General features: G+C 40.5%; 1 protein-coding gene across 3 annotated transcripts in view; it reads right to left on the reverse strand.

The window, feature by feature from the left end:
• The window catches only part of ATAD2B (ATPase family AAA domain containing 2B), a 55150-nt gene that overhangs the window by 25257 nt on the left and 7530 nt on the right, over positions 1 to 22363 (reverse strand). For all 3 annotated transcript variants that reach the window (XM_081188960.1, XM_081188961.1, XM_081188962.1), the window contains exons 3-15: positions 18776 to 18822; positions 17760 to 17913; positions 16361 to 16463; positions 14492 to 14600; positions 13990 to 14106; positions 12537 to 12612; positions 11853 to 11951; positions 11246 to 11357; positions 10409 to 10524; positions 8979 to 9153; positions 7350 to 7438; positions 5764 to 5923; positions 1980 to 2070 (exon numbers count right to left, since the gene is read on the reverse strand). In XM_081188960.1, the coding sequence (XP_081045086.1) occupies positions 1980 to 2070; positions 5764 to 5923; positions 7350 to 7438; positions 8979 to 9153; positions 10409 to 10524; positions 11246 to 11357; positions 11853 to 11951; positions 12537 to 12612; positions 13990 to 14106; positions 14492 to 14600; positions 16361 to 16463; positions 17760 to 17913; positions 18776 to 18822 (1448 nt within the window). The remainder of the gene's footprint in view (positions 1 to 1979; positions 2071 to 5763; positions 5924 to 7349; positions 7439 to 8978; positions 9154 to 10408; positions 10525 to 11245; positions 11358 to 11852; positions 11952 to 12536; positions 12613 to 13989; positions 14107 to 14491; positions 14601 to 16360; positions 16464 to 17759; positions 17914 to 18775; positions 18823 to 22363) is intronic.

A 22363-nucleotide genomic window follows, 5' to 3' on the forward strand; every position in this document is an offset into this window, starting at 1 on the left:
ATAGGTCCAGGGCTTGATAATGTATTTTGCTCCCTTCCAGTCTGATCCCTATCTCAAATACTTTGATTGGTCTTCAGACAGATTGCCACTTGATTACTTCTGCTTTATTTTGACAGAATTGGCTTTTTAAATGATTTCACACAAATTTGCATTTATTTTTCTTGAAACTGGATTATTTTTCTTAAATGTCCCACATAAAAATTCTGAAGTGCAAGCTTAAAAAACAAAAACAAAACCCAAATCAAACTCCGCTTATAACCAAAGTATGTTAGCCTCAAGAAACCAACCCTGATGACTACAGAACCTGGAATTCAAAATCTCAAAACAAATCTAAGCATTAAGATGTCTAAGCCTAATGCTAGTGAATGCTCCCAATCCATGACTGCTGAGTAAAATTGTTTTCAGACAACTCAGTCATCATTTTCTTCTTTATGCTATCAAAGTTGGGAGAGTTCTGTCTTTAAGATACCCCACAAGGGGTGAACTGCAAAGTGTTTAGCAACTGCATCAAATTAAGGGCTAAGCAAACATGTGTTTAAATGGTCCCAATGAATTTTCAAAATGCTGAATAAATAGGCTACACATTCCAAGCCCTTTTGAGAAAAATTTGAGACAATCTCTTTGCAAATGATAGGAACTAGATTTCTTGTCTAACTTGATCTGCCACCACAGCTTTCAAGTTTCACATCTAACAATTGAACTGCAACTGCAGGATTTAAAACATAAATCTAATTTCAGAGGAAAAAGCAGAGCATAAGCTCTGGGATATTTTTCCCGTTTAATTAAACAGATTTCCCCTTCAAATCCAATTGGTTACACCACAGTAAAGGTCACGTTTTCTTATAAGATATCCAAGCCATGTCGTTGCAATCTTAATATTTTTTCAAATAGAAATATGGTCACAACATGAAGGGACCAAAATTCTATTTTGTTATCATCTACCTTCTACTAAATGGTTTTTGCAGAATCTCTAGAAGAATCTACGTGAAATGGGGTTTGGCACATGCTTTCTTACACCAGGCAAAGCTTAATTTGTCATTTGCTGGATATTTTGTTTTCTTCTCACCAGAAGATGTTGGGGTCTTTGCAGATCAAAAGTGGAGGAATGCTGCTTCGAAGGTAGGTGTTCCTGTGGATGAAGAGGATAATTCGGATGTACAGTAGCTGACTGAATGGATGGGGTTCAATTTAAAATTTTACTGTTTTGATGTAGTAGACCCAAGTGACCTGATGTTGTGGTTTTCCTAAAAATTGTTGACTAGCAGCGTAAGATGGACAGAAGATGAAAAATTGTTTGGAAGAGGCTATGGTTATTTGTTTAGGGTTGATTTATTATGTTAACACATCTCACTTTTTCTAACCTACTGATTTTATAGTATAGTTGCTAGTATGGCAAGGCTTATTTTTATTTTGAACAGCCAATCTACTACTCAGTATTTCATGTCTGGTGCTCCATAGTATGTTTCAGATATCCAGTGTCCAACTTTAGAGAAAGAAATACCTATTCTGTAACTAGCATACTTTTAAAAGTCTTGAGGATTCTTAGCTCAGTTGTCTTCCAAAAACCATTTCAATAATAAAAAAGACAGAACTCTTTAGCATCCACACATGTAGGGAAACAAATTGGTTTTTTTCTATTTTATTTGTAATATAAAAAGAGCTGCCATTGTCCTCTGGAAGACCAGTATCCCATAAGCTGGGTAGCTTTGCATGTTCAGTCCTATAAAGGAATAATCAATCATGCCAAAGTTTTCGACATATAAATTGTCTTATAAAGGATCTGTGGTGGTAACAGGAAACATCAGTTAAGATAATATATGAGCAATAAATTAGTATATATTTCAATTTTCTACTATGTTTTAACAGGACATATGTACATAATTTAAAAAGCACACATTAAGGGTTCTTACAAAGTAAAGAAAAAAACCTTTCAAGAGCAAAGACATCTAAAGTGAAAGCACTAATATAATACCACTCACCGACACATTTTTCCGCTAATTCTCCTAAAAAATGATCTGACAATTTTGGGTTCCAGTCCCTGGTATGTATTTGGAATATGTGCTTTCTTGCCTTGGAAAGAAATAATAAATTCAGTATTAAGAGCTGCATCACAATATATCAAACCTATCACTTGCATGAACAAGTTAATCAACTAACTTAAATATACACCCCCCTCTTATTATTCTTTATTAACACACTACTTTTATAACACCTTTTGACTCTTACAGGCCAGAACCACCATTAGGTTTGGGGGGGGGGGATACAGTACACAATTAGCAGATTTAAATCAAAACATTAAAACCAAGAATAGCTGAGTATAAATCTTCAGTGCAAAATTAAAAGCTGCTTAAAGTCGGTTGAAATGTACAATGCTTTTATTCCTGGCCCAAAAGTCTTCAGGGACCAGTCTAACCTCTCTAGAAAAAGAATTCCATAACAGAGATGCTGCCACAGAAAAGACATTATCTCGTGTCCTAACCAGATCCTTTATTGTGCTGGGAAAAGGAAGTGGTGCTCTTCTCAGAGTTGATCAATATAAGTTAATGGAGATGACTAACTTCGGCTCATGATCTCAACCTATGAACAGGTTCACACAAGAGGCAATGGTCTTTCAAATATCGTGTCTTAAGTCGCTTAGGGCCTTATAGGTCACAGCACAAACAAATAAGAAGCCAGTACAGTTTATATAAGGCTGGTGTAATATAGTCTGAAAATATTCTAATCTAATATATATAGTTCAGTGATCTGGTGGCTGCAGATTGAATCAGGCACAGTTACTGAACACTGGACAGCCCAACACAGCGCTCGTTGAGCTAATCTACCCAGAAGGTGACCAATGCATGTATTACTGCGGCCAGATCCAACTTCTCCAGGAAGAGATGCAGCCAGGGAATCAGACAAGGCACTCTTGGTCATAGAGGTTACCTGAACATCAGGAGCCCCCCTCCCAAACTGACCCTGAACCTTTATAGGAATTTAAAAGTATCAAGGACAAGCTGCATTCTTAGTCCTGAATTAGCCCATCTACTGGCCAAAACCATCTCTACCTTGACTAGACAAAGACTCAACTTGTTAGCCCGCATTCTATCTTCACTGCTTCCAGGCAACACTGCACAGCTTCCACAGTCTCCTTGGCATTAATTGACAGGGAGAGACAGATATGGGTATTATTGGCCTATTGATAACTAGGGGTCAGCAAACTTTTTCAGCAGGGGGCTGGCTGGTCCACTGTCCCTCAGACCTTTTGGGGGGCTGGACTATATTTGGAGGGGGGATGATGCAAGAGCACCACGAGCCCCGGTGGCTGCTTACCTGTGTCCTGCAAGAGGCAGGAGCTGGCAGTGGTGGAGGGATGGTGAACGGCGCACAAAAGAGCTCTGGAGAGGGGCTGCTTAAAATGGCAGCCGCTCAAGCGCTGCTGCTGCTGCTGGCACTAACAAAGCCCAGCCCCCTTCCTCCTCTAGGAAGACAGGGAGAAGCTAGGAGGAGGGAGGGAGGAGGCGCAGGCGCATTGTGACGGAGAGGAAAAGAACGTTCGGGCTGGAGATCCACGCGGCGATTCCCGGACCGCCCGCGGGCCGGATCCAGAAGGCAATTGGGCCTGATCCAGCCCACGGCCCTTAGTTTGCCAACGCATGGATAAGACCCAATCCCTAGATCAGTGGTGGTGAACCTACGGCATGCGTACCAGAGAAAGCACTCAGAGCCCTCTCTGCGGGCACGTGCGCCGTTGCCCCAGCACAGAGCCATCAGAAGGCAAGGGCGGTACGTTGAGTCCTCAGCTCAACTTGGGCAGCAGGAGTGCCATGTGTGCGGGAGGTCGGCGCAGGAAACTGTGCGGCAGGAGTGGGATGCGATGCCCATCAGGGCGCCGACTCTCTCCAAAATGGGGGTTGCAGCTATTCTTTGGCCCAATTGTTCAGTGCGCCCAATTGCGCGGAGGCTTCCGGAGCATATTGCGGCAATTAGTATTTTGTGTGAGCGGGTTGCGAAATAGCACCGGCAATGATTACGGTGGGCCCTCAGTTTTGGGTGCTGCACAAGCAGGAAAGTAAAGAGCCAAAAACCCCAAAATGGCCCGTCTGCTGCAGCGCCTTTAGGGCTCCTTTTGCTCAGCCGCTCCGCACAGGATGCCCAGACTGAGAAGGCGCCCTCGTGGCCAGAGAGGTGCAAAGGGAAGGGCAGGGTGGGGCATTGGTCTCATTCGGATACACAACACCATCCCCAAACCGGCGCTCATGTTGTTCTCAGAGGCTGGGCATGGCTCATGGGACTTGTGACTGAATAGAAGCACCTCAGATGGGGCGTTGGGGGGTGCAAAACAGAGCCACAACCCCCAGGGCGCGCGTTTTCCCTTGGGGAACCTCCGCTGTGGGTGGGGAGGGCGCAGCATTGGGGGACCGCCAAGAGTTCTGAACAGCCGCCTTCCTCCTCCTCCTCCTCCTGCTAGGTTGAGGCTTTACACACCCTGCATAGGGGCTGGTCAGGGCTCGGCGAGGGAGCAGGGCTAGTACATAGGGCAGCCCCCAGGGTCCTTTCAGGAAACGGCAGCACGATGAGGGGGACAGTGTGATGGGGTGGCACCACTCTGCGTGTGCTCAGAGGGCCACACCAAGAACACTTGCTTGCTTGCTTGCTTGCTTGGGCTGGAGCTTAAAAGCAGGGAATTCTTAAAGTGTGGAATTCTCTGCGAAATAATTTTAAGTCAGTGAAAGCACTTGGGATTGCTTTCCTTACTTTGTTTGGATCATCTTAATGCAAACTTTTACCTTTCAATAAAAAGTTGTTTGTATCATTCTAAACTCTGTTATTGTGTTTTTCTTTTAAGACAAAAGATGTATGAGTTGCTTTTTCTAAACTAAAACCTCAGTATTCAGGTTAAACTGCCTTGTTGGAACTTTGTGATAAATACAGTAAGCGGGTTTTGGGTTGTAGTCTGGGCACTCGGTCTCTAAAAGTTTCGCCATCACTGCCCTAGATTGTCTCTCCAAGCTCACTTTTGTTCCCAAAGTAACTGAAATCTTGGGATGATTATATAAAGACTTTTACAAGCAAATCAGTTAATTTATACCCTCTCATTTAATCCAAACTAATTATGTGCTTCCCCATTTAATTTTTAACAAGCAGTTTATTACTGTACTGCAGAAAAATACCACGAACACGATTATTCAGACAGTATAATAGAAAACTAATACTTCAAAGGAGGACTTCAATAAAGATAAGTTAATGCAAAAGAATATAGGAGAATATAATTCTGGAAAAATAAAATAAAAATATGTTGCTGGCTATTTCTATTAAGATGTACACCCATTCATATCAGGAAGAAGTGAATTATATTTATTCTCAGACAAAAGCTGAGTATAAGAATGCTGGCATGAAGGAAGCCATAAACTTTTATTGATATGGTTTACCTACAAAGGTTTTTTTTCAAATGTAATACAAGACGACTATCTGGCACTACTAGGTTCTCTTAGTTTAAAAAATTTGTTTACATGAGAGCCTGTCCTACCATTAGGCAGATAAGGCAGCTCCCTCAAGACTTTAGAAGGGCAGCAAACTGTTGCCGTTGCTGTTTACTGACCTGCAACAGGCATCAAAATGTCTCTGGTCAGTCCTGGTTCACCTATTTGAATTTGTATCATTTAACGCTGACTTATTTTGCTGTACTTTGTATTGTGCTTTCAGTTAGCTTCTAATGTTGCCCTGGGCTCTTGAGAGGAAGGGTGGGATACAAGAAATAAAATAAGAACTTCACATTCTTACCTTTTGATCAGGCAGGCTAAAAAGAAATTCCCTGTCAAAACGACCAGGTCTCCTGAGTGCTGGATCTATAGAATCAAGTCTGTTTGTAGCACCAATGACAACGATTTCTCCTCTGTTGTCTAGTCCATCCATGAGAGCAAGTAGAGTTGACACTATAGAGCTAAAACAATATTTCAACCGCATTTTTAGGGGGAAATATGTTCAAAATATGTAAATACAGTCATAAAAATGTTTTTAACCATCCTAAATAAAAGACATGGATAACCATGACATGTATGGCAAAACCAAATTAAGCCATTCACAAATGGAAGGGTTCCTTCTTTCCTTGGAAGATTTGGCAGAGATATCCTGCTGGCAGAAAGGGGAAAGCAATTCAGAATCATTCTCTTGTAACCCCTTTTTTTTGCTGGGTCCCCTAACCCTGAACAGAAGATTTTCAGAGGGTATGAAATTGTTTCATTGTGAAGGGAAGTCAGAAAAATCATCGTCCGCTCCTTCTACCAGCAGGAGAGTCCAGAGTCAAACACTGCTTGTGGGAGACTGGATCCCAGCCAAGATTAGCAACACTATAGTTATGAACACTATAGTGAAGCACTTGAAATGAATTACAGACAAGGCCTGAGTATGCAAGTGACAAGCATTCGATCCCAAAAGGCATGATAATTCTGAATATGTCTTCTCCCAAAGTTGTGTCGTATCCCATTACTGAACAAAGAAGAGTTTCTTTTATGCCCTGGCAATGCTCCACAGAGAAGCAACGTAAAGAGCAATTCTTAACCAGTTTCTGTTTGATCCTTGCCCACCTACACCAAGTCTGGAGAAAACCTTTTGTTGTTGTTGTTCAATCTCTCCCAAATAAAAAAGAAGGAAAAGCTTTCTCTTTACTGTCATAGCCAAAGAGATATACCAGCCACCTTTTGCCTATCACTACTGCTGCAGGGCGAATTTTCAATCTATTGACAGCTGCATTTGAGCCCCAGAGCCCTTTTCACCATATAAGGTACCACTGATAAGCATCCAGGGAGCACAGCCACATCACTTTGTGCACAATTCCTGTATCAGTTATACATCAGTGATCAAGTAAGTTGCTAGAATTAAAATGAAGCTCACCTTGCAGAAGCTAACAAAAAGTATTTTGTTCACAGGAGATAAAAGTTGGGGTGCGGGGAATCCAGTTAAACAATTTAGAACGTTCTCCTGACAATTTCCTTACTAGTAGTTTTCATGTTACGTTTTATTTATCATATTCACTGACCTAAATATTTATGGGTGGTATTCAACAAAGCGCTTCCACTAGCACAAGAACCTTTGGCTGCATAACAGAATTTCCCCTCCCTCTCCTCTCCCCGCAAACCCCTTAAATCTGTTCTGGCGTGTCTCCCAACCCTCCACAGAAGATCTGTGGAAGGCACAGGGAGCGTGCAGGAAAACTCAACTGTGCAAGTGGAAATCCTTGTGCCTGACAAAGCCCTCCCCTGAATCCCACCCTATGCACTTCATATGAAAAGGTGTTGGATCTACCATTGTGTGAACAACAAAACTGTGGAGCCAACACAAGATATTCAGAAGGAATACACTAGGATTACCTGTGAATCTGGTCCTGCCTGCTAGAACGGACTGGGGCCAATCCATCAATTTCATCAAAAAAGATTATGGATGGCCTCATCAGGTATGCCTGGTGAGCAACAAACAGTATTAGTTAAAAAAGCACAAGAAAAGCATTTGTTTATAATGCCAAGGATTAAGCCTACCTGTACCTTTACTTAATGTCTAACTTGAACTGCTGTCCTTCTGGGTAAACCCACTCTGGTCACAAATCTAAAGTTCACCCACTAAAGGTGTTCACTGATCAAACGCATTTTACTAAATGGCAACAGCAATAATAGTACACATTCAGGATGTTGTTAAAAGAGGGGGAAATAAACAGGTTGTTTCTCAAATTCTGCAAGATTACATTCGTAAGTCTACCTCCTGTCTCATGCCAGTCATACAAGTGCCATTAAATATTTTCTGTTTGTGAGAGCCAAGATTCACTTTCAACAGTTCATCTGCTTGGAGGGAATTGTAACTGTTGGTCTATGTTCCATATGAGATGTTCCAGAGTATCACTGCATTGCAACTCCTCCAGTGTTCAGCTGAGAGGTATGAACTGTCAGGGTAACGTCCCTCATCTTCTAATTCAAGGTGAAAAGAAGCTGCAGCAAGTTTTTTGCTCAAACAACCTGCTCCTATTTGTTTCCAAGCAGGTACACCCAACCAATCCAACAAAAAGAAAAGTCTGATGAACACACTATAAAAAGAGAACAAACCTCAAATTCTCATTTACACAGAGCATGATTTGTCCTCTTGTACGTTTCTATACTAGGAATTCACCTAAGTGATCTTGTTATTTAGTATTCTAAGAAAAACCCGATAGCTTACTTAAACTATTTCTAACAAAATCTGACAATTATAGAGTTTGATCTTAGTTTTCACTCTGCTCATGGAAGAACTGCTTCTGTTCTGTTCCTGCATTTTATGTAGCAAGAAAATGGAACCATTCCATACTGCTGAGTTCCATCAGTACATTGAATATGCTAGTGAACAAAAGCTTTAGACAATCTAGATAATATAATGTTTCCTTTGTATCTTTTTATATCATCTGCCAACACAGTGCAATTAAGCACTGCTATAAGAAACTAGGGATATGAGAAATTATGCCTGTTTTGAGTTTCACAGAGTGAAAGCAATTGTAGGGGGAGGATGTGTCCCAAACTTAAGGCTGAAATCCTATCATTACTTTATTAGGAGTAAGCCCCATTAATCTCAATGGGACTTAGCTTTGAGTAGACCTACATAGGAGAATTGGCTTTAATGTCCCTTTTGTGCTTATTAAGCCATTCTTGCCTACACTTTCCTGCTACTTAAATAAAAAACCTTTTCCTCTCTTCCTGCAGTGATTTCAGCAAAAGTTCCAGTAGAAAATATGATGACGCTATGACATTATGCAGCTAATCCGATTTGGCAACGTGACCTCACCAACTGCAAAAGAAGATCGTTCAGAGCAAGAGCAATGCTCCCTGTATTTTATTTCCCTCCCTGTGTCAATAGGTGAATTTTTACCGCCTTTTAACATCCCTGCCTCCAGAATCACAGCCTCCAACGAAAACGTTTCTGACAAGCGCTCCCATCCTGTTTTGGCTGAAACTATCAAAGAGATAATGTTATGTACTAACTTGATCGAAGAGGAGTCGAAGTTGCCGTTCAGATTCACCAACCCATTTGCTGAGACAGTCTGCTCCTTTCCTCATGAAAAAAGCAACTTTTCTCTCCCCTTGTGTGCATTCATTGGCCAGAGCTCTAGCTACCAAGGTTTTACCTGTTCCAGGAGGACCATAAAACAAACAGCCCCTGAAGACAAATGGATAAATATAGTAATCACTATTTCTTTGTTTCTTGTTCGATGCAGAAAGTATTTGTTACCCACATGGCACAAGTGCCAATAATGATGCGCCCAACATTTCCCACCATGCATGTTCATTTTTTGTTTTGGTAATGTGATAATTATTCTCTCTGTTCCAAATCATTTAAAGAGAAAGGTAAGTCTATCACTTCTTGTTGATGTGTCAGCTGCCAGGTCAGTGGGTTATAGTGCAATTATCACAGATTAAAATAAGCATTACATATTTTTCTAAAGACTGATTGCCAAGAGGAAAAGTTTTTACAATTCAAACATCTCTCTCTCAAGTTCTCTTACCCTTATGCAAATCTACCCAATATTTATTTCTTTCATAAAATTTATACACCGCCTTACTGTAAAAACCTCAAAGCAGTTTACAAAATGAGGGAAAGGGCAGAGGAAATCAATTAAGGCACAAGAGGAAAAGTAGAGTGTTATTCTATGGTTTAACATATTGGTTCTGTTAGAAAAGCTGTGTCTCTCCTGCTGCACAAGTTTGCCATGTCATGAAACCCTTTTATGCCAACTTCTTGTAGTTATTTTAAAGGCTCTGAATAACACATCTCATCTCTACTGACATCACTGCATGAATCTTCAAAAATGCAGTGACTTCTTTCACTGCTCAGATTAAATCCAAAATGCTACTATGCTTTTTAGACCACACACAAAAAGCCTCCTCTGCTTTATTCTTCAGAAAGGGCCTGACACAGACATTCGCAAAAGAAAAGCAAATGTTCGGTTCAGCAGTCCTTCCACATTAACTCTCCTTTTTTAACCACAGCAACAAGCTATAGAGGTCCTGACCATTATCCAGTAAAATCCCTTAGGCATATTTAAGACTCTAAGCAAACTAAACTAAAAAAAAAAAGTTGTACACTCTTCAAATTACTTTTGCAATCACCACCCCATCACAGCTCCTAGTCAATTGGATCAAACCAAATACATAGCTCTTCTAATTGTATGTATTGGAATTAACTTAATCTGAACTTTACAACTAGTTGTGCTGAATGGTTTCTTCAAGAAATAAGTGAAGGGTGCACTTAGCCTGCCAAATATTCCCTTCAACATCACTCTTCTTTCACCTCTGTGTTGACAATCTTGGGGAAAGTGGCATAGTACATCCCAGAGTCTGCTAAATTCCTTCTCAAGCACAATATATTAAAACAATATACTGTACATCAAATATGAAGGAAAAAAACTACCTACCTTGGTGGCTGAATTTTGAATTTTTCAAATATTTCAGGATAAAGAAGAGGAAATATAACCATTTCCTTAAGTGCATGAATATGATTGCTCAGTCCACCTATGCTATCAAAGCGCACCTAAAAGGGAGATAAATAGTATTTTTTAGCTATTGGCTTCATGTATAATCAGCATAAGCTTAGAACAGGGGTGAGGAACAGGAGCCAGGCAGTGGGTCGGATCCTCACCTCCCGGATCATTCCCCACCATGGCCATTTTGGCAGGTGGGCAGGGCCTCCCAAGTGTCAGTCATCTGACATCAAGGGACCCCAAAAGAAAAAAAATATTCTGCAGGTACAGCACCTGCCATACCTATAGAAGATCCTTTGGCATTGCTGGTTTCAATTCAATTCAATGCAATGCAAAGGGCAACTTGTGCTTACTGTCAGCCCCAATGGGGTACTCCGCAGCTCAGCTGACTGCTGCAGACTTGCTGTCACCACTGATCAGCTGACTGACACTGACAGCAAGCCCCCCCCCCAGCTAAGGTACAAACAGGAGCATTTTAAGGCTCCTAACTGTTCTCTGGTACCCATGCTCCCACTTGCCCTATATCTAACGTATTATGTCAGGTACGGAACAGGTAGGCATTCACAACCAGGTTTATTAAACTATGAATTTATTTTAAACTTTAGAAGTGTAATTTATGGTTTCCTGGTTTGCTTGTTTTTGAGTCAGCACAACAAGTGCTGATTTAATTAGGCAACTCATTATGCATTTATTTCAGCTTCAGATTAGCAATTCCGACTAGTTTGTTGTAAAATAGATGTATAGTTATGAAGACAAATAGATGGAACGAACCGATTTGTCAAGAATCATAGGATCTACATCAGCCAAACTTGCACCAACTTTCACTCGTTCACGCAGGATTCCACAGGCCAAGTCTTCTGCTCTGAAGTTCATAGGCAGACATCTGTTTCAATACAGATACAAAAACAGCACCCAATTAGGTCACATTCAATTTCATTGTGAGCAGGGTAGCCATCCAATGAAGCTTACATGTATGTCAAGGGGGAAACCATATGATGTTTCAATATGTCCCAACATAATACTAATAACTTCAGCCACCATGAGGAAAAGTGTCTTTAAGTGTCAGGGACAAAGAACCAAAAGACTAATTTACAATAAGGAGTACGAGTACGACACATGCAAAGATACAAAATCTGTATGATAAGAAGTATAAACCACATAGTTTACAAACGAAGTCTCAGACTACATCCCATGCATCTTAAATTTAAAAAAACCCTTAAGGAGTAGACTTGCTGCAGGTCAGAGCAGAGAATACTAGACTGGATGAGCCAATTATCTGAGTCATAATAAGGGAGTTTTGCATGTCTGACAAGCTTCACCAAGCCAAGTATAGTGAAGCTATTATTCCCCAAGTTGAAAAGAACAACAAAAAAATTACCTGTTCCTTGCTCTTGCCATGCTCTTAGATTTTCTTCTTTCAAAGCGTTCTTCATCTGAAGAGGTTGTATCACTGCTATGAATAGCATGCTTCTTTCTCCTATGGAAGCAACAAAAGTATTTCACTGAAGAACAGCATGTATTCAGCGTTCCAATGCTAAAGGTTGAGAACACCAACAAAATGTAATAAGCAGAGAAAACCACCTTATCTTCATACACTGAACTGGCTCAGATGTCACGATAAACCAGTTTCTTGTGAAAGGACTAAGTTACAAGAAGCCTCACACTACCCCCTCCTTCATCAGCATGTAAGACTGGAAGCTTTTACTTCCATTTTTATTAACTGCAGGTTGTCATTTTATCGAATTCTAACTAACTATGGTTAATCTTAAGCAAGATTTGTTCGAAACAGGAGAAGTTAAAGCTCCAGTTTATAATTATATCTGAAATGTTTCCCTATGGCCTGGTTCTGTTGTGACTTGATCTAATAAACCATGATAAATTTGACCAAGTTTATTACCGCCAATGTACTTCCTGCTCCCCTATGTGTGTGTGTCACAGAAACATTGTCTCTTTACATCTTTTGGGGGAAGTGACTTGGGGAAGAGAAAGTGGTGCCCATGGCACTCTCTCAAAATTCTAAATGTACCTATATGCCCCCAAACATTGGTGAACCCTGATTTACCTGATATGGCTTCTTCTTGCAGGAGATCTATGTATGTCAAACAACGCATTTTCCCTTTTCTTCTGGTGTGCGGGCACTGGAGAAGACAAACCAATTTGGAAAAAAAATGCAATACAAATTTGCGTACTATTATTTTTATTTTCTTACAGATTTACACAAACAACTACATGCTCACTGTTAGGTATCTTGCTAAAGCTCACAACCTTTATGCAAAGCTGAGACCTTTATATAAGCAAGCAAGCAGGCGATAAATAAATAAATAACTTTTTTAAAAAACCTCCAGCATCCTCTTCTTCTCTCCAAACCAGTTTTCTCAAATCTAGGGTTGCCATATTTCAAAAAATAGCTTTATTTGCAAAATTGCCAAGAAATTTGATGTTTTTGAGCTATTTCTGAGGAAATTCAGCAAAAGTGACAGTGCTGGCATGGGCTGCCATATGTCCAAATTTTCCCAAGACATTTTGTCAATTTCTGCCTGAACACTGCTTGCAGCTGCAGTATCCTGGGTATGTCTGGGAAATTCTGGGCATATGGCAAATCACTACTCAAATCACACTCATTTCTTTAAGACGTATGTACCACAACTTCCACTGGATTGCTCCCAAAATATACAAGTATAAATACGAGTTAAAAGGTGCAACCATGCAGATTTCCTATTCAAATTTATTGTGGGCTCTACCAGTTCTTTCTACCAGGGGTGGGAGACTTGTTGTCCTCCAGCTGTTGCTGGACTATGAGCTCCAATCATCCCTGAGCACTGGCTATGCTAGCTGGGGCTGATGGGATCTGGAGTCCAACAATTGGAGGAACACAGATTTCCCACCATTGCTGCACATCAAGAGGGCAGAGAGAAAAGGAGTCACACAGGAGAGCAAAGTCTCATCATACCTAATCTCATCATACCTAAATGGCAGAGGTTGTACAAGAATTGAAAGTGAAACAGACACACAGTTAGAACCATACATAATTCATTCTGAATTGCTGGAAGGTTAGATGCTTTTTTTCTTTTTCTTAACTGTGGTTTGACATTTTATCCAAACCAACAAGTTAACATTAACCTGAAGCTATGGTTTCAAACAAACCAGTCTATGTTAACCATGGTTTGTTAGTCTAGGATGTTAAAACAAGCCATAATTACGAAAAGGAAAAAGCACCTGACCTCCTTCCGGCTATTCATTCAGAAGGAAGAGCACATGAGCTCAAGGCTTGCCTAAGCTCATTGATTATTATCTTATACTATGCTGTAGTGCAACATGCAAATGCGGCAATAATGTCTCAAAGAACATCCAGTGCAAAAAGAAAAATATTACGAAAGGAACTTGAGCTTCCAGCAGTTAAAAAAATAGTCTGGTAAAAAGGTACCATTTCTCTTGCTATACATTGACGACAGCCTGGCCAACACAGCTACTAAGGTTAAGGAAGAGTGGTGTGCATGTTTATGCTTCTCTCTTACCTATAGGAGGCGCTTGGTATCTCTCCACTGTTTTTCTTTGTCTCAGGTTATATGGACGATCATTTTCTTCTCCCTCTGCCTCCTCTACTTCAATATCTCCATCTTCTTCTTGAGATTCTAGAAATAAAAGGCAAATAAAGAATTTATACAACTTCATTGCAGACTCTTGTAAAAGGATTCCTGTTAATTTGTAAAATGATTCTAATAGATAGACAGACAGATAAAATTTGGTCACAAACAGTATTTTTATAATATATCAGGATAAATTTTATCACAGGTGATAAAGAATTTAAAATCAATCTGTTCAGTGTAATGACAGATTCAGTAAATTGACTGAATATGTTCAGAGCAGAGATTATTTTGGTCTGTGGGATATAACTAAACAAATTTAAAGATATCCGCAATTCCATGACTATATAATCTTGTAACCCCTATATTGGCTATTTTACACAAACATTTTCAATAGCACCTACAAAGGTAGCTAGCTAACCTCTGTCATTACCTTCTTCTTCCCCTTCTGTGGAAACTTCATGGTGGTTCTGGATTCCATAGCTATTTCTCCTCAGTGATTTCCTCCTCCTCTTGACACGTGAATACATATCCATGTTTTCCTGGAATAAAGATAATATCAGCATGATCTGCATTGTAAAACAAGAAATGCACATCATCAGGGAAGTGTTGAAGGTGGGAAATAAGTGCTGCTTGGGACTATAGGTAATTATAAATCAGCTACTGACACTGAAGACACAGTGAGCAGGTTACCATTTCCTTACTACAGCAACATCAAGACCAACAAAACAAATTTGTTACAGCATCTAGCTTCACAAATTTATGCCATACAAAAATATTTGCTATTGTAATAGTGGAGCAGCTGCTATTGAACAAGCGTCCACATTTTGGGGAAAGGAGCACATTCAGCATTCTGGAACTTACAGGTGGTGCACAGTGCAAGTGCCCCCAATTATTCTGTTCAAATTCTTTGGTCTTCTTGCCACCATACAGCAATGGGACACCCACAAAGATGCTGCCCAAAGGCTGGGAGCCACAGAAATGAGCCAGAGACTCTGGAATTCCACCATACAGAGCTACAGCTTCCCAGTAGCCAATAGGGTTGCTTGGGAGGGTGGGGCTGTTGCAACTTAGCCAGCTCACAAAAGAGGAAGCCTTGTTGCCTCATCAATTGGCTTTCACTTACCAAGCCATTTGCCATTGCATTTCAACAGTTGTGCAAGTCTGCTGAGTTGTGGCAGATAGGAACTAAGACAACTCCCTGAGCTATGACTAGTTTTCAAATGTGCTGCTGTACTGTTCGAGGGAGGCCTCAAGAAATCACAGGAACAATACAGGCCCTGACCACTCAACAGTAGAAGAAAACAACAGCTGAACTGGTCTATATTAACTTTGCAAACCCAAAGAATGGATCAGCCAAATATGTGCTACGCACAGAATTTGTATTCAGTTTTGCCAGAAGTTACCATATTTTTCGCCCTATAGGACGCACTTTTTCCCCTCCAAAAATGAAGGGGAAATGTGTGTGCGTCCTATAGGGTGAATGCAGGCTTTCGCTGAAGCCTGGAGAGCGAGAGGGGTCGGTGCGCACCGACCCCTCTAGCTCTCCAGGCTTCAGGAAGGTATCTGCAAGCCTTGGGAGCTCCGCGGGAGTTCCCGTCAGGCTCCCAAGGCTTGCAGATAGCAGTCTCCAAACCTGAGCTGGATTGGAGGCTGGCGGTGGGGAAAGCAGCGCTTCTCCCCACCGCCAGCCCCACAAGCTCGGGGGAGGCGGAGCGCGCCTTTCCGCTGTTCCACGACCTGGTTTGGAGGCTGGAGGTGAGAGCTGCCTGCATCCCGAAGCCTGGGGCGTGCTGAGTCACGCACCCCGGGCTTCGGGAAGGTATCCACAAGCCTGGGGAGACCGGCACGACTTCCCACCGGGCTCCCTAGGCTTGCGGATAGCAGCTTGTTCTGGGGGCTGGGGTCGGGGGAAGCTCAGGCTTCCCCCGCCCCAGCCCTGCGCCTGGGGGGGGAATTACATTTTTTTCCTTTATTTCCCCCCCCCCAAACTAGGTGTGCCCTATGGGGCGAAAAATACAGTATACTACTGCTGTTAGATTTCCACCCCCTGCCACACACACACACACACAATATAAATTGATAGCTATTTTAATATAAGCCTATATCACATACCTCTCCCTCTCTGCTCCATCGCTGTCATGATTATTTGCAAATGAATCAAACATATTAATTTATAATTAAAAGAAGAGTCAATATTTTATTCATCTGTTTAAAGCGCTGCATAGAAACAACATATTCACAATGTTTAAAATTGAAAGGGTGTATTTTTATAACTTGAGGTCTGGAAACTTGAACTTACAAATTCTGTATCTGTCCACATGCGCAACCGTTCCACTTCACCTGATCGCCTATTCCGTCTGATGTTAATATTGTCCATTTCCTGAAGAACAGCTTCAGCAGTGCTGTAATACATGAACATTGTTTTTAAATTATATGTGATACTGATTACTATGCAAATAGTAGTGCTCAGCACTGAGATTAAGAGCTCTGCATCCTCGTTAGAAATTGCTCCATCAAGAGAAAGCAAAAAGGTGCTTTATCTCTTCATCTCCCTCTAAGATCAGGTGATAAAGCCTTCGACCTGCTCTCTAGAGATGAAGAATAAAAAGCAGCATTTTCCTCATGTTAGTACAGGTATGCAGGGACAGGGTGTCTTGGGAACACTCTTTTTATTCTCCATGGGTCCTACTGTGAACAGGAAAAGGTTCACTTTCCCCACCACCACCTTACTGCTAGGGTGGGGAGAACTTTATAATAACTCTCATCCTGCAGAGAAAGTGTGTGTGTGTGTGTGTGCTCTGTGTTAACATCTGTGTTGACGCAGTAAGTTGTGAGATGACGATTTTGTGATTTGGGTATTCTGTGAATGCAAGGTACTCATGGAATGCTGTATGACCTAATTAGTTATAAATTGCATCAGCATGAATAATGGATGCTAGCTCGGCCTAAATTTCTGAGAAGAAAAAAATATGATGAGAAATGCTAGTGCCTTTTCTACCATATAAGAATCTAGCTAAGTTACTAGTGTGTGAGAGACAGTCTATGACTGCATGCGCACTGCATGAGTGTGCATGTGCAAATGTACTTTGTGGTCTCTTTTGCATATGTATGCTGCATGTGCAGTCTGCAAATATATTGGCCATGCACACCACTGGCATTGGTACTTGGGAGGGGTGGCTGTCAATTGCCCATAGCATTTTTTTATTAAAAAAAATAGCCACCCCTGCTTTATAGGTCACAAAGAGAATAAAAGCCGCCTGCCTTCAGTAGTTACACTGAAATAAAACCGTGATAAAAATTGGAGCATAATAATGTCCAAGCATGAAATTTACTATACAGTAGATTCAATCATCATTGTTGACATCTGTAATTTCAATAACTTTGCAAAAACCATAGGATGTTAGAAGCTGAAGAAAAAGATCAAAATCTCTGTTAAACGGAGTTAAGACTAAAATAATCCAGAAAGGAAACCAATTTGTATGCATGGTTGTGTTTGATTAAACAAAAATTTCAATATTTTGACCAACAGTTCTGCACTAGGATATATTTGTTAATGATATATCAAACACTTAAATCAGAAACTAATTAGCGGCAATTTAGGAATGGCTAAAGGATGTATTCTCACAATCTGAAAACAAAATGTAATATGTCAACAAAACCAGTAATCTAGAAAACATTATTGGAAAATTTCCACATACCTGTTTACCAGTTGGTCAAACAGTAAACTTTGATTCAAACTTTCAAATCTGTTTTTTCTGGATCGGCAACTTTTTCTGATTTCTCTACCTCCATTTATACAGGCATGGTCCCCATCAACCTTTTTCTCCCCACGAAGAGAATTGCTTTTGAGAGCTGAAATGATTTTAAATGTTTTAATAAGAATTCTATGCTAATAATGATAAATTTAAAATATGAAAGGTACAAGTACAGTACAGTAAGAAAGCTGGGAAGATACTTTGTCCCCTCTCACTTTCCTTGCGGGATCACTTTTATTATATTCCAACTTGACAGATCAACCACATGCCTAAATTCAGGTAAGTCACTTTGTGTCTCTGCTTATTTTATGTATGTATTTATTTATTTATTTATTTATTTATTGCATTCATATCCCCGCTTTTTATTCAAGGAGCTCCAGGTAGAGATCACGGTTCTTCCCCTCCTCATTTAATCCCAACAACAACCTTGTGAGGTAGGCTAGGGCTGGGACAATTACTGGCCCAAGGTCACCCAGTGAGCTTCATGGCTGAGTGGAGAGTTGAACCATGGACTCCCAAGATCCTAATCACTATACTGTACTCTCTTCTTCTTCTTCTTCTTCTCCTCCTCCTGCAATATCTTCTAGCTATTTTTTAGCCTTAATAAATCCTTAGTCTTTTTCTATTTTATTTAAGTAAAAATCACCTTATCAATTCTGCTTCGACCTCATAATATAAACAAGCAATTTCCTTGTAAAAATCACTTCTTTTCATTTCATAGCCTCCCACTTCACTAGTGATTTATATTTATCCTCATTTCTTTAGAGTAGCAACTATTTTTAGATTAAGAAGAAAATCATGGCAAAGAATGCTGCATGGAATCTTATTGGTAATTCATTTGTTTGCGTGGGCAAAAAAACAACAAATTCCTGACACTGAAAGACAGAAGACACAAGGGAACAACCCCCCCCCACACACTATTAATTGGAAAGGTCATAGGTAAAAAATGAAGTACTTACATAAACTACGTCCATTTGGTAATGTAGCACCAGATTGAGAAGTTAACCTACAAAATAATTAAATTTGCAAAATACATTCATTTGTTCTATTAAGAGTTACAAGCCACACATAACTTGCATTACACCTAAATGTTACAGACTGAATATGACCACTGCTAGTATCATAGTAAACTACTTATCGGATTAGTAGTTTTATATCTCACTCTCTTTCACAATAGGTAACTATTCTTCAACACCTGTGGATGGGGAAATGAGACAGAGCTAGAGATTTGCCCAAGTTCACCCAGGGAATCAGCAATGAAATGAGACTGTCTCCTTATCTGCAGAACATTAGCTCTCAAAAGCTAATTGACTCAAAAGCCAATATGTAGGCAATGTGAAACATAGACCTGGCTCGCATGACAAAACATGGTTAGCATACATACAGGCTTCAATAGAGGGGCTCATAGTCACTGTGCTCCTCCCTAGTCTTTTTTTAAAACAAAAAACAAAAAAAATTGTATTGATTTTTAAGAGTCTTGCTAAGCTGCAGTGTACATATTAGCTCATAGTTTAGGTTAAAACTATTTAATAAGTAATGGTGGGAATCAGCTGAACAATGATTTTACAAAACACACTACATCTCTTCTTACCAACTGTAGGTTTATGCTTTATTCATTAATGGATTAAATAAACAAAATTTACAGCCATTCTATTGATCAGCTCAAGAACTCATAAGACATAAATATTCTGTACATTGATTCTCTAGAACTGTAATTTTCCATTTTAAAAAGTAAGAATATATTTCAAATTTGAAGTACTTTCCAAAATAATGTAGCCCAAAGGAAATGGGTCATAGGCAAACAAATAACCACGGTATTTCACCTGTATGATAAGGCTATCAGTAGACAAATGGAAAAGATTCTTGCCAGAAAAATTACTGAAGCATTTACTCTATTCTGGAACAGGAAATGACTGGCAGGACCATTAGGCATTCAGTTTTAAAATATTTCTCCAAATAGTAAAAGTAAAGATGCTAGGAGATGTTCTATGAAACATGGATAAGCCACTTCCTGTCAGGTTTAGGCCAAAGGTAGCAAGTTCTGCCCCACTTTCCACTGCTGGGGGTATGGGTCAGTTAAGATGGTCCATTTGCAAAGAATTATGGAACCAGGATTCCTGAATGCTCTGGGGGATTTTCAAGTTGACACTACTGGTGTTCCTGTTGAGCCACTGGTGTCACTACAAAATGGTGAGAGGGAACGGGCACCAACACCATTACTACTAAGTGTCCAAAAATGGTTTTCCAGGGCCACCCCCATCGTTCAGCCCAGAAACTGAGGTTCAGTTCTGAGGGCCTTCTGGCAGTTCCCTCGCGGCAAGAAGTGAGGTTACAGGGAACCAGGAAGAGGGCCTTCTCGATAGTGGCACCCACCATGTGGGACACCCTCCCATCAGATGCCAAGGAAATAAAAAACTATCTGAATGCTGGAAGACATCTGAAGGCAGCCCTGTTTAGGGAAGTTTTCAAAGTTTGATGTTTAATCGTGTTTTTAATATTCTGTTGGGAGCTGCCCAGAGTGGCTGGGGTATAAATATATTATTAATAATAATAATAATAATAATAATAATAATAATAATAATAATAATTATTATTATTATTATTAATTCATCTTTGTAGGACGCCCTCCCATCAGATGTCAAGGAAATAAAAAACTATCCGACTTTTAGAAGACATCTGAAGGCAACCCTGTATTGGGAAATGTTTTACGTGCTGTAAGCTTGCCCTGGATCGAGATAACCTTGCCACTGTGATGCGTGCTCATGTAACCTTATGTTTAGACTATTGTAACGAGCTTTATACTGAACTTCCCTTGAAGATAGTCTAAAGATTGCAACTAGAGCATTGGAGGATCTTCTCTACTGTGGTGGTGTGCAACAGTATTTCAATTTATTCCCTTGGCGAAGTAGGGGGAAAGCATAAGGATATGTCAACTGCAACCAGCATAAACAGTGCATAGTTATTTATCAGCTTAAATAACAATGTATATCAGATGTGCAATTTTCGGACATCTGAGACCGTGAGTTCAATTTAAACTTTAACTTCAGAAACCCAAAGGAATTATCATCTATCTCTGCAATTCTGGGAACCAAATAGGAAAACAGAGCAGCTTTGTACTTAAGTACTAGCTACTGGTAGCCGTAGGCAACATGGAACTGCATGCAGGCGAGTGAGCAGACTAGCAAGAGAGGGACAGAGTACTCTATCCCTCCATGCCCAACATATAAACCAAGCCATAGGAGGAAACGGCATTCTCTATGTCCCGCACAGAAATGCAATGGGCTGCTTCAAGAGGGACACAGCTCTTCATACACCCTCTGTCATCTCCCAGCTGGCTAGTAAACATTTTTGTAGGCTAGTAACATTTGTGGGAAATAGAGTGATTGAAATGCTTTATACAGTGGTGCCTCGCAAGACGAAAAGAATCCGTTCTGTGATTCTCTTTGTCTAGCGGTTTTTTCGTCTTGCGAAGCAAGCCCATTGAAGGATTAGCGGATTAGCGCTATTAGCGGCTTTCAGCGGCTTATCTGCTGATCGGATCAGCTGATAAGCGGCTTAGCGGCTTAGAAAAAGGGGGGAAAGGGGAAAAAACCAGCAGGAACTCGCAAGACATCGTCGTCTTGCAAAGCAAGCCCATAGGAAATTCGTTTTGCAAAGCACCTCCAAAACGGAAAACTCTTTTGTCTAGCGAGTTTTCCGTCTTGCGAGGCATTCGTCTTGCGGAGCACCACTGTATATCATCTCTGTACAGTGTTTTTTCCCCCTGCGCTGATACAACCAAGAAAACTTTCTCCTGTTTGACTTCATTGCATAGGACAAACATTAGTTACAAGTTGTGATTTTTCTGGGAGAGCTGAAAGACGAGCCCAGGTTTGGACAACACGCTAGGACAAATAAGGGCTCAGCTCAGCATAGAATGACTGAAGGAGGAGTCCTTGACAGGCAGTCATGTAGCAAACAGGGAGAGATCGAAACATTCTTTCTACTTTAAGGCATAGACAGAGCTTTAAACTAGTTCATCTTACGGAATGTATTACAGCACTTACAGCACAAGGAATTGCAGATGTTTAAATGTAAGCAACAGATGTTTTTCCACAAACAAAGCTTGTCATTTGAAATAAAGTGGTTGAGTGGAGGGAGAAGGAACAAGCTGTGTCTCATGGACATATGCATGAAGTCAGAAGCCTCAGCTTTATTTTTATTCTTTATTATAAAGTTCTAAACAAAGAAGCTTCCGTTAGCACGTGACTGATTGAGAAATTATAGAGATTATAAGAAATCCACGTTTACCGGCAAAAGCACACACACACACTCCAAATCTAGTTATCTCCAGGTATAATCCCCATTTTCATTGCATTGTCTATGCACCGCATAATTAACTGCCAGGAAATGAATTAATACCATAACATCAGGACACAGGGCTCATTTTATTATGATATGGAAGGGGGAAACTTTTAAAGGGGATGCTGTTAGAGCAGTAGATGCACTTTTCTGTAACATGTTTCACTGCAAAAGGATGGAGATTTGACATTTTATCAAGAGATTTA

The sequence above is a fragment of the Podarcis bocagei genome (assembly GCF_964188305.1).
Source record: "Podarcis bocagei genome assembly, chromosome: 3".
Taxonomy (NCBI): Eukaryota; Metazoa; Chordata; class Lepidosauria; order Squamata; family Lacertidae; genus Podarcis; species Podarcis bocagei.